The sequence below is a fragment of the Caloenas nicobarica genome, chromosome 3 (genome assembly GCF_036013445.1).
Source record: "Caloenas nicobarica isolate bCalNic1 chromosome 3, bCalNic1.hap1, whole genome shotgun sequence".
Taxonomy (NCBI): Eukaryota; Metazoa; Chordata; class Aves; order Columbiformes; family Columbidae; genus Caloenas; species Caloenas nicobarica.
In genome coordinates this window covers 33996379-34013976 of record NC_088247.1, presented here as the reverse complement: position 1 = coordinate 34013976, position 17598 = coordinate 33996379, and the positions used below count along the sequence as shown (strand labels likewise).

The window sequence follows — 17598 nt, the reverse complement described above, 5'->3', positions numbered from 1 at the left end:
GCATAGCGCACCAGAAGTACAATCCAAGTGATTCTCTTTAAGCATAGGAGCATTAAAACCAACTTCATTAAAAGTGCTTTTCCTATTTGCTTCCCATTCTATAACAAGCAACTTATTCGAGACTCACAGACGTCTTTCTTCTTCTTCCTTCCTTCGTTGCTGTTCTTCCTCTTCACGTCTCTTTCTTTCCTTTTCCATTTCTTCCTGGATGCGTCGTAGCCTCTCTGCTTCCTCCTCTTGCTGTTTCTTCTTTTGCAGTGCACTCAGAAGTTGCTCTGAGCTTCTGACTAGAGCATCATATTCTTTCTGTATCTGTTCCCTAGTCATTATAGTGGTCTGTAAAACAAAATAAGAGGGAATTATTTTCTTCTACATTTGTACTTCACTTTTAAAAAGTGTATATTGAAATGAGAGAATTGAGCAGTATAATTATGCATACACTTCAGGGTGGGGAAGCTTGAGCACATTCTCCACTTCCTTCCTAAAATCCTGGGGATCCATTACTCTCCTCTCTCATTTAAAACCATATAAAGAATCCCCATTTTATTAATGAAAGTAAACATGACTTTTCTTGAAAGCACGCCTTCATCTTTTAAACCCTGTAGTTTTAAGCAACAGAAATTAATTCTTACCAAACTAAGGGCCTGCTGTGTGCATTTTGTGTTGTGTACTTAGCTTCTATAGTGGTTATTTACAGCTCTGCTTTTTATGTCATAGCACAGAAGAGTTTTGCTTACTATGTGTGCTAGCACTTAGAAAAAATATTGGACCATGCTGTGACTAATATTTTTAAAAAGGTATTAGGAGCAAATAACTTGAAAATACTTAAAACAATAGCCTTCGTTACACGTTTTCAAATCTCATTGATAGCTACAATTTAATTTCATTTTGCAATTCATGTTGATGCATACTAATAAAACCGTGTTACATGGTGTTTGCTGACCTTTACTGAGGGTGTATCATAATGATAACCAAATTGTCTTATTTTTATTAAAAAAGAGAACTATAAGTTGACAGGTTAACTTGTCATCTTTTCAAACATGATTTTAAATAGAAAAATCTTAATATGGTACATGAAGAAAGTTATAACATTGCAGGAAACAAAAAAATCAACACATAATTTTTTTTTAACAAATCCCAGCGTGCTTTTATTTTGTCTGTGTGCTCATGTGGTAAGAAACTGAGAACTATAGACCCTGAAGCATAATCAGCAAGCTGAATTCTCTTTACCACCAAGTCTGAAAAAAACTTATAACTGGAATATAAAACTCTTCACTCTGTGATAAATACTTGAAAGCTTCAGCCCTGATTAATTTAAAACATTGCTAAAATGCATTATTCCAATGTAAAAGCAACAAGCAAATTATTAGCAACACTTGCCTCACAATATCAACAGGAATTTTTGCTTTAAATTCTCCAGTGCCAATTTTGAAACACAAATTAATACCAAAGTTGAGATGTATGCACCCAGTTTCAGGATTCACTTCAGTTACATTCACATATAATTTAAATAGGATTTACCCAGTGCCTCTGAATATTAAGACCTCTGTATTAATATGTCTTTTCTATTAGGAAAAATACATTGGCCTTCTACTTTAGATTAAGATTTTTAAAGATTCTGGTAATAAAAAAATATTTCTCTCATTATTAGCATACCTTGATTTTGGTCATTGAAGCATCAATAGAAGATTCCAGCTCCTTGACCTGCCTGCTTGTCTCTGCCTTACCCTCCTTCAGAGCACTTACTACTTCATTAAATTTATCAAGTCTCTTTTTCAGTGTACGCACTTTTATCAGGCCATCAATGCTGTGAAGGTAAGACAGTTTATTTGTATATTGAGGTGTTTTTACAAGGTGATATTTTTAAAACTACCACTAATCACTCACATTAAAGAGGTAGATAAGGGAGACAAGTTATACCTTCTGATAAAACTCACTCTTTTTTTGGTATTTAAATATTAACACAAGAAGTAACTAAGCAATGATGTCTTGCAAAAAATAACTAAAACTGCTTAGCAGACAGTGACTCAAAATGGAAAAATGCATTTTTATTTTGAGAATTAATGTTGGGTTTTTTTCTTCCAATAACAAATTATTATCCACTAGAGGATTCTGACTGGAGTGGATAAAGGTTGAGATGTGCCACTTACTCAAAGACCAATAATGGGAGTGAATCAGATAAAATTTAACTACAGAGCAGGGAATGCAGTCACTAGACTCCACAGGGAAAAAAAAAAAAAAAGGGAAGAGTCCAGGAAAACTTGGAGTTTTTTAAAGAAACAATACTGGAGGCCACAGATACAAGTTACATCTCTGCAGAGACAGTCTTACTAGAACAAAAAAAAAAAAAAAAAAAAAAAAAAAAAAAAAAAAAAAAAAAAAAAAATCACTGAAATGAGATTCAGTAGAAACTAAATTGAGTCGTTAAAGATTACTACAGAACAGCTTAAAAATATAGGGATATGGTCAGAAATGCCAAGGTACAAAATGAAACGTAACTATCAAAGGATGTAAAAGAAAACATTTTGTAAGAACCTTACTATTAGAGAACAGAGAGTTGGACATCTATCAAAGAACAAAATGGTGTCAGCAGAGCTTAATGACTGAAGTGGTTTTTCCATCGCTATTCCATGCATAGTAAAACTAATGGAATTACTTAATTTCAAGAGTAGACAAGACAGACAGAACACACAATTATTTGCAAGATAAAAAATGAAGTGGGCCTATAAAGGAAGGTGTGAATGGGTACAGGACAAGAATTAATGAGCTTAAATTTAATTTAGAGAGACTTAACTAAGGATTTTTAATAACTAGGCTATCACTGAAGGATTTTATGAACAAACTGCTAAATAAACTTCCCTTAGGAAAAGTTCAGATTTAGTCTGTTCATCCTTGGGAAAGAGAGGAGGAACACGGCACCTCTCAAAGTGTCTTTCAGTCATACTTAGCATCACTTTAGATATATTTAGTTAAGCATAGTAAATCTCCTCTTTACATTCACAAGAAAGTATTATTAAAAATCCATTTTCCTCAACCAAGGAATATTCTCTTACCGTGGTTTGTGCTTTCTCTTGCAAAGCCACATACGAACAGTCTTTTGTATTTTAATGCAGGCACCGGCTCGATATTTTATCTTATTTTTCACTGTAAACACACAGAAGATACCGAGTCTTAATGTTTTATACAATTTAACACAACTCTGTACCACACCCCCTGATTCCCACTCTGCATAGTAAACTGGGCAGGCCAAGCACGTAGAAACTGCCTGTCTATACTGATGGGTGCTTATGTGCCGATCAGCAGTAATTGCTGGAGCGGAGATGTTGGTCCCATAACACATGTTGGCTGAGAGCTGAACTCCTGTTCTTCCCTGCTGATGTGGAAGTCTCTCCCCCACAAGACCCATGACAGCTCTTTATTTCTGTGCAAATGTTTACCCAGGCTTCAGTGCGCACCCAAGCAGACTGCACGCAAGAGACTCGTGGTGGGCTGTATGTCCCACTTTGAAAAACCTCTGCTCTATGCCTCCCTAAGATAAAGCATTAAATAAAAAAATGTCACCAACCTTGAAAGCAATTACTCAGACCTTAGTATGTAACCATCTGCTATACATGTCCTCGGCCACGTTTCAAGGTGATAATCCTAGAATCACAGAACTGTTTGGGTTGGAAGGGACCTTAAAGACCATCTAGGTCCAACCCCCTGCCCTGGGCAGGGACACCTTCCACTAAACCAGGCTGCTCAAAGCCCTGTCCAACCTGGTCTTGAACACTGCCAGGGATGGGTCATCGACAGCTTCTCTGGTCAGCCAGTTCCACTATATTTCTAACAAATATTTTGATTTAATAAAACATTAAATACGTACATTTGATCACTGAGAGAGAACACCATTGAACTTTTTTCCAACGACTGCAGATAAGCCAGCGATTCACTCGTTTAACTAGCTCTGCTAAATGATCCGGATCAGACTTCATTATCTGATCAAACTCCGCAAACTAAATTAAAAAACAAACAAACAAACAAACAAACCACAACGTTTTACAAATCAGGAGAACAGAGACTGTTTGACATTATTATTTAAGAGCACGTTAGGTTAAAACCAAAATATTTTTAATGCAAACTGTATGTCATCATTATATCAGCTTTCAATTAATTTAAGTGAGCAGGTACATCTGACAGAAATGACTACCCCGGCTTTTAGTTCGATTGTTTAACTGATGTGCAACACTTAGCATTTTGAATAATCCAATCATTTATTAATCACTAAAAATATTTATTGCCAACTTTTTTTTAAATTAATTGTTTCTCTACAGCCTAAACACTTCGACCTTCTACAACTAACAAGACACCTCTAATTCTGCATCTGGGGAAAAATAGAGGGCTGAAAGCATTTCTTAATTTTTAACCTTTGTGTAAGAATCCAACTAAATGCAACCTTTTCTGAAAATCCTGCACTTCTCTTTTTTGGTAATTAAGACAGTAGGAACATTTTGCTGAAACTACAATAATCTTCTTTTCTAGTCACAACAGCTCCCCACTTCATCTTCTTTGCATAGTAGCAGCAATGCTCAGAATCCCGGAAAGATATTTCAGTTATAAATAGATTTCAGCAGAAAATATTTTTTCTTTGCTCTAACTTGTTCTTTTTAATAGTCAACATAAGTCTCAAGTGACTGGTAGAACATCTGGGAATACAAACATTGCATTAGGAATATAGCTGCATTAGCAACAAGACTATGAAACTAACTATATCAGTATTAATATTGATTTTTTTCACAGAAAATGAACAGTATTTACAAAAAACTGTGGGGAACGTTATTTAAGTTGGCCACACCTTTAGCCATGTGTTGAACAATGTCACCTTCAGAGGTCCCTTCCAACTTAAATTATTCTAAGATTCACATTCACAAACTCCAAGAGAAACATTACCTTGCCAGGTCTAAAAAACACCTTGGTTAGCCCAAATTTGTAATCATTTTCATTCAGTCCCAAGGCTTTAAATAGTGCCTGAAACACAGAAAACAGTTAGGATTATAATTCCGCCTCCTTCAAAAAACCAAAACAAACAACAACAACAACAAGAAAACCCAACCAAACAAAAAAGTTCAAAACCCACAAAAAATCCCCACAATACATTTTCTGTCCTGGATGATGTAGAAGAAGAATGAATTTCTTTCTTACCTTGCAAAAGAGCCTAGGATCCAGTCGAGCCAATTTTTCGGGCAAGTATTTCTTGTACATATTATACAGTTCATGAAATGAAGCTCGCGAAGGGAAACCACCTTGCATCAAATCCAGAACAGACACCATTCCTAGATACATAGAATCATATGCACAGAAGTTGATACCAGTAAAATGCAAATGAAGCCGTGATTTTTATCATAACCAGCAGTTTATGATGGAAGCCTTAAAGACGTTGTTCAGAGACTAAACCACAAAGTTCAGCTGGGACTTGATCCAGTCTCTAACACTTCTTGATCATGGGATCATTCACAAAAAGTTAATACTGAACAAACGAGAATGGCCCATAGAATTTTCTCCCTATTTGAGAGGTAAGCAGAGGATCATTTTTCTTATATTTCTTCTAATTATTTTTTTCATTTCAGCAGACTTTACATTTTCACTGGGGGGGGGCAGACCCAACAACAACAAACCAACCAACCAAAAGAAAACCCACAAAAACCCCAAACCAAACAAAAAACAAACAAATCACAAACAGCAACAATTCCTGATCAGGCTTTTATTTTTACCATGTCAATGATATTTGTGATGTGGTACAGATGCAGTGCCAAGTACCTACGCAGTGCTAGAACATTTAGTGTACTTGCAGTACTAGGTATCAGCTACTAAGATGTCATTTTAATGTCCCAAATACTGTTACTACATTTTGGGTGCAACTAGGACATCGGTAAAGCACAGACATAAAGTCAATAAAAGGCTCAAATGAGTTCAAGCAGCACAGGCCGTGCCAGTTTTTGTCTGCTGCTTTACATAACCCTATGAACAGATTTTACGTATAAGTTATTAAGTTAGCCCTTAACTTGTGGTTGCTGTCTCTAAACTTCATGTTTCCATTTTTGCTTTCAATGGGAATTTGATTTGTTTACACTTTATTTTTTTTAAAAAAAATATTTTATAGCATTACATCTTGCTCTTTTTACATTACATACTGTACCTTTGTTTTACTAGATTAAGCTTCATTTACTGTTGTGAATATAAGCACATACAGAAAAGTGAGCTTGTAAGACTAGTGTAAAACACTGCAATTGTTGCAGGGGGGGAGTTTTCCTCTCTGACATGCTAAATGCTGTTAACCTGAAGAGACCTACTACTAATGATGTTAATGGAATTTTAATTGCTGAAAAGTTGTTAAACTTTTGTGAGGATAATACGACATGTTAAATGTGGACTTGTCAAAACATCAGCTCCAGAACCCAGAAATATCTTTGACTTCAAAAAGAGAAACAAATAAGCACTATCTACTGAAAGTATGAAAATACAGAAAAGGGGGGGGAAAAAATGAAGTTCTTTGATGAAAAAACACGCTATGAAGAATGACAATACTAGCACTCTAATTCCAAAGCAAGCAATTCCTCCCACTGTTCAGTGGGGCATGAGCAGAACTGCTAATACTTATTCTTTAAAATAAAGCTGTAAAATTGAAACAGTGGTATGAAGAAATTTTGAAGAAGTAAAACAAGACGATTCAATTCAACCATAGTATCTACAAAACCAAAGAAAAAAGGTGTGTTTCAATTATTAGATATCTCAGCTCCTATTGACTGTCTCTAAATGCACACAGGATTTTCTAACACTTCAATTGCCACAGTATTTCAAAGGAATTCTATTGTTCAGGACTGAACTGCTGCCCTATTAACACTGTGGACAACACAGAGATGGGATTCAGCTCCAGGTCAGGAAATCTAAGTTTATGTGCCAATATATGGCTACATGGCTTTTTATATATGTACTTGGTGTCTGAACTCATTATAATCAATGGAAAAACAGTCGATGGAAATTACATCAACTCTTCTTGCAAAGAAGAGACCTTATGGCTGTTCAGATGAATTATTTCTAGGGTTCTGTTGACTAAAACAAGAGCTAAGTTACTAAGAACATAAATAATTGTTCATAAGGCATAAATAAGCTACCTTCTAGAAAGCAACAGTTCAAGCAAGGAAATATCGCTTTCATTCCACATATTTCAAACTTAGGTAAATCTATAACCCACAAAGTAATAGAGGGAAAAATATCAGAGGCACACATTACCTGAACACTGAAGCTGAGACAGGATTTGTCCTCCTTCAAAATGGTGATTTGTCATCTTTAAATTAGGTTTGATACAGCGAATAAAGCTAGATCCCTATTACCAAAGTAAGAAGTTAGCAGAATCTGCACATTTTTAAACCTCCTGAAATAACAGTTAGTCATTTAAGAATTATGGGCGGAAAAAAAAAAAGATACAAAATAATAGTATTCTAATAGAAAAATGCTGACATTCTTTTTATCTCGTATATCAGTTTTGCACTCTAACCTTTGTCTTGATGTAACTGATCTCAATGCTCAAGCTATTAATTGGATCCTCAGCTTTGGCCTTTTCACTCAACTGTTCTTCTTAACATTAGTACAAACTAATTACGATTTAGTCTCAATTCTACTAGCCTCATCTTCCACAGTCATATCACCTAAATGTCTCAGTCCTCCAGAGTTCACAGCAATGAGCTACCAGCTTCCCGACTCTGGAATCATGCCAGATAAACTCGACCTTCCTTTCTTCTAACTTTTACAGTTTCTTCTGGCTCATAGCTTTGCTCCCCCTTCTCATGTTGTTCCAGTCTGCTCCTCTCTTATCACCGTGTGTGCTGTCTCTACGGCTTCAAACCACTGCTTTCTCTGAGCATTTCACATTAATTATGGATGACATTTTTGCAAAACACCATCCAGTTATTCAGACCTTCCTGCAACAGGTGGGAGTGAGAAAACATAACACTACTTCTAGCTTGCAGTGTCTTCTCTCTTTTTCCAGAGGAGAGCGAGAGAGACCTGCCAAGAGAGCTCTATACTAACAACACACCCTCAGTCATGGGTTATCTAAAGAGCGAGCCTGGCACATACTTTTGCCCAGAACTGGATCTCAGTTCCAGGGTGTTCTGTGTGAAAGAGAACATCCTTCTTTCAGACCAGCCTCGTGAGTGCAGCAAAATCTTAATTTTGGCTACACTCCAGCACCTGCCCCATTTGTTTCCCATGTTTTTCCTCCTGATATCTAGAATTGGTTAGAACATGAAGGCAAGAAAAACAAGAATGTGTCCCTACAAATACAAGTTCTAAAAAAAGTTGGTATGTTGAGCTACATAAGAGAATTTCACAAAATCTCAAATTGCATCAGCTAAATTAGCAAATACTCATTGGGGGAATCAGGTTCTTTGACCATCTGTGCATCTGCAGCCTATCACGAAAGTGAAATTAACCATTTTAAAGGCTTTATGGAATCTGAAAACAGAAATTAATAATAAATTATGATCTGCCTTACCTCTAAAAGACATATCTAAATCTTCTGCAAATTAGTCATCATGATAACCAGTGAATGGAGGCAAGTAAAAGTGACAAAAAAGGAGATTGCAGACCAGACAGATTTCAGATTGTTGACTCAAATTGTGTAATTTTCATTCTACAATTTTTTTAAAGGTGGTGAGTTTTTTTTGAAGTAACTCAATAATCATCACTTGCACAGCAAGCCATTTGGGAAGTGCCATGTAACTGGAAACCCTAAAGTGATTATTTATCATGTTTATTGTAATCATATTGTTGAAATAATCAATTATGACTTAAGTCAGAAAATTATGAACCTGTATATATACTTACAGTGCTGTGAAGCTTCTCAAGAAGCAAATTTAACTGAGTCTGTAAAAGAAAACAGATATTTCAAGAGTCTCACCATGACAACTACAGAAATATACACACAGAATAGTGGTATAGCATTACTGCATGCATGATTATTGTTAGTAAATCAGACAGAACTGATAAATCAAAGGTTCACAAATTTTAACAGATGAAATCATGCAAGTGTGCATGAATGGTCCTGAGGAAATAGCTTGTGTTTAATTGTACAACAGCACTGTACGGATTAGTTACTTACTATAACATAATTATAAAACAAAATGCAAGTACATTTGGGAAAATAAATGAAATAATGGCTATGTAATAAAATGATAAAGAAAATGAAACTGATCAGTGTATTTTTTTTTAATTATTGCTGAAAATTTGTCAAAGCCCAAATTTAATCTATGACATGCATGTATTTGTATGCTAAATTTTTAACATATTTCTTGGGGTTTTTCTGAAGATAAGTCGACATTTCAGTGAATGAACATGCATAATGTATTTTTAACTCCAAATCTCCAAATTTTTAATTCTCTGTTGATGAGAGCAGACTGTAATTTTAAAATCATATTTACTGAGGCTGGATTTAAACACACAGTGATGAGAAAAGACCACAGTCCTACGATTATATGGAGGGAAGCCTACAGGATCACCAGAGACTTAAGGCTATCAGGGAAAACGAGGTACAGTTGCTAATGAATGTAATAGGTAGGGACTTCAAATATTCCAGAACCACATCAGGAAAACAGTTTCAATTTACACGTGTCTGTTTTACCACATAGATCACTGCTGTGCCAGCCTTTCTAGTTTACTAGCAAGCATTAAGCATACAGGCTGAAGTAAGACAAAATCCTGTATGTCCTAACATATGCCTCAAAATTGAAGGGATCTGACTTTTCACTGATGTTTCTGAACCAGATTTTTCAGTTACCTTGAATCCAAGAAACCAGATTTGTATGGGCGATATGCGTCACCTGCAGATGCCAGTTGTCCTTCCAGTGGATAATTTTTTTTTAATATTTTTTTTAACTAATCATGGATATGGTTAGAAAGAGAGAAGGAATGCCACAAGAGGCATGACAAACACTAATAACCTCCTGCTCAGTTCCCACTTACACATGCTCTTTATATTTACTTGAATATAATCTTTATTTTTTCTTGAGTTAGAAATGCTTAATTTTGGAGGGGACAGCCTAATTTCCATCAGTAAAGTAAGTTGACACTAGGGGAAAAACACCCCTTCCTTATAGTCTGCGATTTGACAAGAAATAAGCCAGAGCCATTCTCAGATAAATTTCACTAATGAAATGATCCTATGAATAAAACATGTTGCTAAAACTACTGCTCTCTGAATTATGACAATTTAATCCATCATTACTGTATTAAGGTAAAATTATCCCAAAGATTCTTGAGTAGATCTGGTGAACTAATTAATCATTATTTCCTCCACTGATTTATGTGAAAAAAATTTAATTAGTTATAAGGAAGGGTTGTGTGAAGGACTTCATAAAGAGAAGTCCCTTCACCATCATTTAATAAAGAAGAATTTGAGACTGACTTACACACTGAAGCACTAAGAATTCCTATTCTTAAAGAGATGAAATTTCTACTAAGATAACAGAACTTATTTTGATGTCATCTGAAGTGAAATTTTCAAGGGTATTAGTGTTCATCAGCAGCACATGTTGTGTCTGGGAAGGTAACACTAAATGAATTACTGGAAGTAACACGTACATTCAAAATGCCATGAAACTTGAAAACACTGAAAGAATTATAGATTAATGGGCCAGATCCAAAGAGGACTTTAGTTATGTTCTAGGTGCAGAGGTGAACACCAAAGTCCAAAAGGCAACCCATAAAGTTCCCCACTCAATTGCTGCTTAACTTAAAAAATGCCTCCTTTTTACTTCAGCCCTCCTTGGGCAATGGTATCATTCACATGTCCACATCTACTGGATGTGAGGTGCTTAATCAAAGAGGAATTGAGAACCCAGATGGAAGAAAGTGGAAATTATCCCAAAGATAACACAGTTGGTTTCATTTGTAAAATGCGGTTATAAAAAACAAGGGATCCTAGCTTCACCTGCAACGGACTCATGGCTGCAGGTGATTGCTGAGGAGATTGCTTATCTGTATGTAATTTGATTTTTCAGTCTGCCTTGTGATCATGCTCTTTACACTAAACCAATGCTACAGTTTAATTTTACAACCTCTATATAACAAGAAGGAGGAGGAAATAATCGTCAGATCAAAACTCAAGAGAGCAGGCTGCCCGATGCCCAGTTAAATACCCAAACCACTACCTTACAAGTCAGCCTCTGTCTAATACTCTTCCTGGCCCCATCAAAATTTTATTTCTGGCTACATAAGAACCCATCTCCAGAAGGGCATAAGGAGAATCCCCTTTGTCAGACTGACCAATAACTTTGTGCTATGGGAAGTACAGTAGACGTAAAACACTGAATACAGTATAGGACCTGAGGCAGAATACTGTTGCTATACAAAAAGCAAGTGCTGCTACCATACCATTCCTGTTCTTTAGCCTCTGCATTTTTAGAGAACAGTTCTGAATGCCAGCCACAAGATACAATTATACAAGAAGGAATTTATCCTGCAGTGCTGATTCAGTACTTAACATGGACATGGAGCAGAAATGCAGAAACTCTTCTGCTATTGGCAGCATCCCACTCTACAATAATGTTTTTGGATTGTCTAAGATACCTGTTTTCCCCAGAGACTGTATTAGGAATCTAGCTAGGAACATGACGTGGAGTTTTAGGTGCCCTAGGTAAGGCAGCATACCAAAAATGTTGCAGCACTTGACTTGAAAGGCATGCAAATCCTTCATTGGATCTGGCCCAGATGCGTTGAGAAGAGCTCTTGCTGAAATTGCAGCAGCTCTACCAACAGTAAATCCATGAGAGTGAAAAATTTACCTGCAGCCCACGGTTGTGCCTGCTTTTCATCTCTTAATTCCCCTATAGTTCTCTTTCTAGCCATCCCGAGCTGGAATAGTCCAGCTAAAATAAAACTGCTGAATGAGAAAAGGATGCAGAAAACATTTGGAGAAGACAAGGTTTGAAGGTCAGCTTTACAAGAAGCAGAAGAAAGGAGAAAATGAGGAGAAGCATCAGATTCAGGTATTGAGAAAGCAAACACTCAGCACAATGAACATCTTTCTGTGAGAGTCATGACTATATATTCTAGAAGAGGAAAAACAGTGGTTAGGTTAGGTACTGAATTTTGAGAATGGTGAGCTGTAGCCAGTTGATACATCTTCTAGAATGCACAATGAGGACTGGATGGAAGAACACCTTTCATCATATTTAGAACTCCTAAAGTCCACAGAATCCAAACTTTAAAGATTTTAAACATTTTGAGTAAAGACTTCCATATGTCTTTGCAAAATTCTGACTTTAAAATTACTGTGTAATCTCTGTAAGGACTATTATGAAACATCTTTTTTGACAGAGATGCATAGCACATAACTTGAATATACTGGTTTCTTATAATTCGATAGAAAAAATGTCTATTTAAAACAATTTTCTTTGTATGAATCTCAAGTTACCACTAGTTCTCCCAACCTTAGGTTCTTTTTATTTCAGATAACTTAAAAGTGGCATCTATTACAAGAAGATAAGATTGTTTCCTACATCACGTTACCTTGAATTTGTTTCCCACACTGATGAAACTAAGTTTCCCAGCTTTTTGTTTGGGATCCTTGTTGTTATTAGTGCTAGATTCAAACAGCTGTCGAACAAACTTGTCCTTGGATTCACATATAAGAGATTCAAGGGACATGTGCAAAGCGTCATTGTTTTTTTCCACAAATTGCATCTGAAAAGACAACCCAAAAAAATAATAGTACAGTACAGTTACACTGCCCCAGTTACTTAAGTCTTAAAGAAAATTAAAGAAAACAATGCTATATACTTAATTCAAAAATCAGCAAGAATATATGTGGTAAATATTCACATATTATTTCAAGCAACTTTTCAACTGGACACACAAAACTTTAATGACAGAGAGAAAAGATCTTCTTAAATTTGAAGGATGCTGGAATCATGAAACCCAAGATAAGGTTTAGTGCCTTTTAAGAGATCCATTGTGGTTTTGCCAATGATTATCCTCCTTCTTTCCATTTCTAGCACTCAGCACATCATCACTTGGGAGTTCTGGGAAGCTTAATTCTTCCCTGCTTGTAATATCACTTAAGATCTGTTGTGAAATGAGAGTTAACATGCACATTTTAAATTGGTGCATCTACATAGTTTAGAAAATGAAATTAAAAATTGTTATTTTAGTAGTACTATGACTGCATAAGAACAGTTGATTTAATAAAAGACATTGTCCCTTCCTACAAACACTACCTCTCTGGTTTATTTAAATTAGCTCACTAATTTTATAAGTTAAGAACAATACACTATCCTGAAATTCAGATATCAGGACACTAGTATCCAGTCACACACTAACAAAATTCTCAGTTGCTTTTGGTGCAACTTTAACAGTGACTTTGATGTTTATGAACAGAAGAGATCAAGACTAATTCAAAGAAAATATTAATTTACCAGATATCCCAGAAAGGGTTTTAATGGTGATGAGAATCAAAGGACAAACATGGGCCTCCAAAATTCCCCTGGACTATGAAAACACAAGACTGGAATATGAATGCAGCCAGATGAGCATCCTCAACACAAATCAGGTTGTGAGAACTGCCACAAGTGAGTAAGGAAGAGAAGCACATAACAGGTGAGGTACAGGGCAGTTACAGTCCAAAAGTTTTAAGGCCCAAGCTAAGTAAGTCCCTCTGAGGGAGGGGATAAATTAAGTCAGGCACATTAGCATAGCTTCTGGACCAAAACTACGTCGTATCTGATTAGCTTTGACAGCAGAGCTTATGTGCTCATATCTGGTACCTCTGTTCCTGAAGACACCCTAAAGTATTATTAACATATCATCATGAAGTACATAGTTAAACATAGAGCACTTGGAACAAAGGTGTTCCAACTTTATTTATTGTTTTGATATTGACTCACTCAATGACCTCAGAAAAACCAGGTAGGTAACTCACAGGCTTCAATTTTTTTATTTGTAAAATGAGCTACAGAATGTGCCTACTTCAAAACAGCACAGCAATCATTATCATTCTTGGAGTATTTTGAAGTAATTAAGAACAAGCCCTTAAAGCACACAGTTTCATATGACCAAAAAAAAAAAAAATCTTTGGCTTCCCTCTTACACATTGGATTTACAGACCAGAAGGACAAGCATTATAGATCTTCTGTTTATCCTACACTCTTTATTTAAAAAAAATACATTTTAGATATTGGCTTTACATGCTTCAATGTTTTTGTACTATGAATAGAAAAAAGTACAAGTGTTTTGTATTCTTATACGAATGACTCTATTGCCAGTAGAAACAGAAAACAAAAAGCATAAAATGTGATTTTTAATATAACGTGAACAGTGATTGCATATGAGGATAAGCATGCTTCTGAAAAAGCTGCTCTTCAGTCTAACAATACTTTTAGATCATGTAGTGTATTCCTCTCCCCAAGATGCAAACATCCGTTGATGTAAGATTTGCAGCAGAACATCAATCAACCTATTTAATACTGACACCATTACCTATAAACTTGTAACAAACTCTTACACAAAATATGTCACTAAAACAGTCTGTAATCTGAGAAGTTTAAAGAAACTGTCAATCCTGTCACACATTCCCAAAATCAGTTTCAAAGCTAAGCCAAATCAACTTCTGAATGTGTTTTCTGATGAAAGGAAATTGTATTTAACCTATATACAGTGAAAAATATAAAAGTACTACAAAGCATAACAAAAAAATAGTTTTGTGCAAGTGAAATTACCGTCTCATAGCATACTGCTCCTGCAAAATGTCGGATAATAAAGCCTTCGTCATCTCTGATATTTCTGTGAACGGCCAGTTTAGACTTTCTAGGAATCTGGAATTAAAAAGTTGAATTACAAAGAAGAATCAAAGAAATAGACTGGAGAGTGAGAAAAATTTTATTCTTAGACCATCATTATGATTCTGCCAGGAGAACTACATGTTAAAAATAACATTTCCTGCAGTACAGTTTTGGTGACCGCTACCACTCCTGTTCAAATCCAAGATATTCCAAATACCTATTCTCACTCTTCACATCTTTAGATACCTCACATTCAAAATAAAAGTAATCAAGACTGCTAACACCTCCTAGTTGATTTTCTTTTTGCCTTAAATCAACAATTTCTATACCATTCATTCCACAGCCTTGTCATATGAATAGGATTAGACAGAAACTTAAAATATGTTTTCAGATAGTATATTTTAAAAGGCAAAACATCTAGCTGATCGTACATACACTGATAAGTGGAAACTTAAAAAAAAGTAAATGGATGACAATTTTACTTGGCCTTTGCTTGCATTTTTTCACCAGGGAGATTTTCTTTTCCTTTTTTTTTTTTTTTTTTTTCCTAACAGAAGTCATGTACATAAATTGCAATAATTTCCATTAATCTTCCACAGAGTGCTGTATGTTAGAGAATTATCAACAACAAAAATCTTTTCCTTGTGTGTTCCCTATTTCTGGATATATTTTCCTATATCTCTGAAGTGCTGGCTAGACACTCCGTGTGAGTCAAGGTATTCTCCAATGCAAGCAGCTTTTGAAAGGAACAACAAAACAGTTCATATGATATGAAATAAACTAAATTAAAATGTGTTTTTATTTCCTTCTCATGCATTACATGTTAACAAACTTGAAATGTGAATGAAGAATATGGTTTTACTTTCAGCAGGATATGAGAATTGCTGGAAGACTTAAGTAAACTTTTCAAGAAACGCAATAACCAAACTTTAACAAAAGAAAATGGATTGCGCAGACTGGTGTGGTATGAGATTTCTTAGGAAAGGTTTTCATTAAATTGAAGTGTTACTATCAACTGTTCCAAGAACTGGTTTACTAAAACAAGACAGACAGCAAAAATAAACCTACAGAGAGTCTGAAATGGTCCTTGTGTTTTTGGTGCACGACTGAAGTAAAATGCTGGTCGCTTGGTTGGGGAAGACGATTTTCTTCATCCAAAATATCCAATATGCCTATTAATTTTGCTTCAATCAAATCTATTAATAAAACAAAAAATGTTTACAAAAATTGAATATATATATAACCTCATAACAGAACTGAACATTATAAGTTTAAAACACTACTGATCTGATTCTGTATAACAGTATCTAGGGAAAACTGTTAACACAAAACACAAAAATCATTGCAAATTAATTCTACATAGCTGAACTGCTGATTTAATTGATAACCTATGCATACTAAGTCCTAAATCTAACAGAAGGAACACGAGGGAAAAAAGACCAGGCACGGATTGTATGATTTTTTACTTTGGGTCTCAAGTTGAATTTAGTCATCCAGTTCCCAAAAGGTGCCTAAATGTTTCTTGTGGTATGACCATAGGTTTTTATGGAATAATTGCTTATATTGTTGGGGAACTTTTAAGCTTTTTATCCATGTTTCACCACATGTCAAAACTAAAAGCATGAAAAGGCACATACTTCCATTCTCAACAGGATCCAGAAAGAAAAATGAGATGCATTTGTTTTAAGAAAGGCAGATCAGACTTGAGCATATAGTGGAGGTTTCACAACTTTTTACAAGTGTATTGCTTTGACCTTTCACATACATATACAAAATCCCTTGAAAGCTGACACAGAAATTCATGCTCTTGAAACAATTAGATACAAGAATTTTTCAGCTTTTAAAGTTTTCTTATACTATCTACGAAGCTGTTCTTGCAAAAGGAATTTTTACTACCTTTCCCCCTCTGCCATGGAAAGGAAGAAATGACTAATGTTTGTACTCCAGCAATGCATCTGAACTCTTACCACAGGCTGTAAACAGTATTAGGCTATACAGAAAAAGTATAAAAGAAAGCCCTGAACCAAAGAATTTGTGCTTATAAAATCTGAATAAACTAATTTAGCTACAGAGTTGACTACCATTCCATCAAAGCATTCTAATGCCCATGTCAACATAATATCCCTCTCTTTTGTGATGGTCATTACTTCTACATGTTCACCACTGTCACTGGCCTGGTCCAACACCTTAAACAAAACCATATTTTCACAGAAACCAAGATTTTTTTCTCACTCCAAAATGCAGTAGAAAATCCTTTTCTCCTGACTATGCAAGAACAGAAAAAAGGCATACATGCTGGGGTATAACTAAGCAGTAATTTTATTAATTTACCTAAGAATAACTTGTACAATGAACAAATGTGTCAAATCTGTGATGGCATGTTGTATGCTGGTTGGAACAGTACAAGGGGACATGACTGAGGGACTGCTACTTCTACCCTAAGGCAAGCTGCCCCCATCTTTTCTATGGCAGGAAAAGGCAACAACTTGGCAACAATCTCTACAACCTGACCCATTTTCTCCCTATGAGTCAGACAGAGACCTCTTGTTCCAATAGGCACCAGGGAACCCCTTTTGATCCTGAGATATATTTAAAAAAAATGCATTGAGGGGGAAGCAATCCCTTTTATAGAAACATGACAGTCTCTAAACTATAACACTTTTGGGAGCAGGCTCAGGCCTGCTCACATTACGAAACACATTACGAAACCACTAGGAGAGTTAAGATTTGTATTCGTAGAAGTCACTTTTTTCCTGTTGCTATGCTTTCGTTCCCTCCTCCAAAC

General features: G+C 35.6%; 1 protein-coding gene across 3 annotated transcripts in view; it reads right to left on the bottom strand.

Moving 5' to 3' along the window:
* MYO6 (myosin VI) overlaps positions 1–17598 on the bottom strand; it is a 119950-nt gene that overhangs the window by 25509 nt on the left and 76843 nt on the right. For 2 of the 3 annotated variants that reach the window (XM_065631287.1, XM_065631288.1), the window contains exons 16-26: positions 15882–16009; positions 14751–14846; positions 12547–12720; positions 8866–8904; positions 7270–7363; positions 5182–5312; positions 4930–5007; positions 3866–3995; positions 3054–3144; positions 1657–1807; positions 128–336 (exon numbers count right to left, since the gene is read on the bottom strand). In XM_065631287.1, coding sequence (XP_065487359.1) covers positions 128–336; positions 1657–1807; positions 3054–3144; positions 3866–3995; positions 4930–5007; positions 5182–5312; positions 7270–7363; positions 8866–8904; positions 12547–12720; positions 14751–14846; positions 15882–16009 — 1321 coding nt within the window. Of the gene's footprint in view, positions 1–127; positions 337–1656; positions 1808–3053; positions 3145–3865; positions 3996–4929; positions 5008–5181; positions 5313–7269; positions 7364–8865; positions 8905–11825; positions 11918–12546; positions 12721–14750; positions 14847–15881; positions 16010–17598 lie in introns of those variants that run through there. The other variant, XM_065631289.1, reaches the window with a different exon arrangement.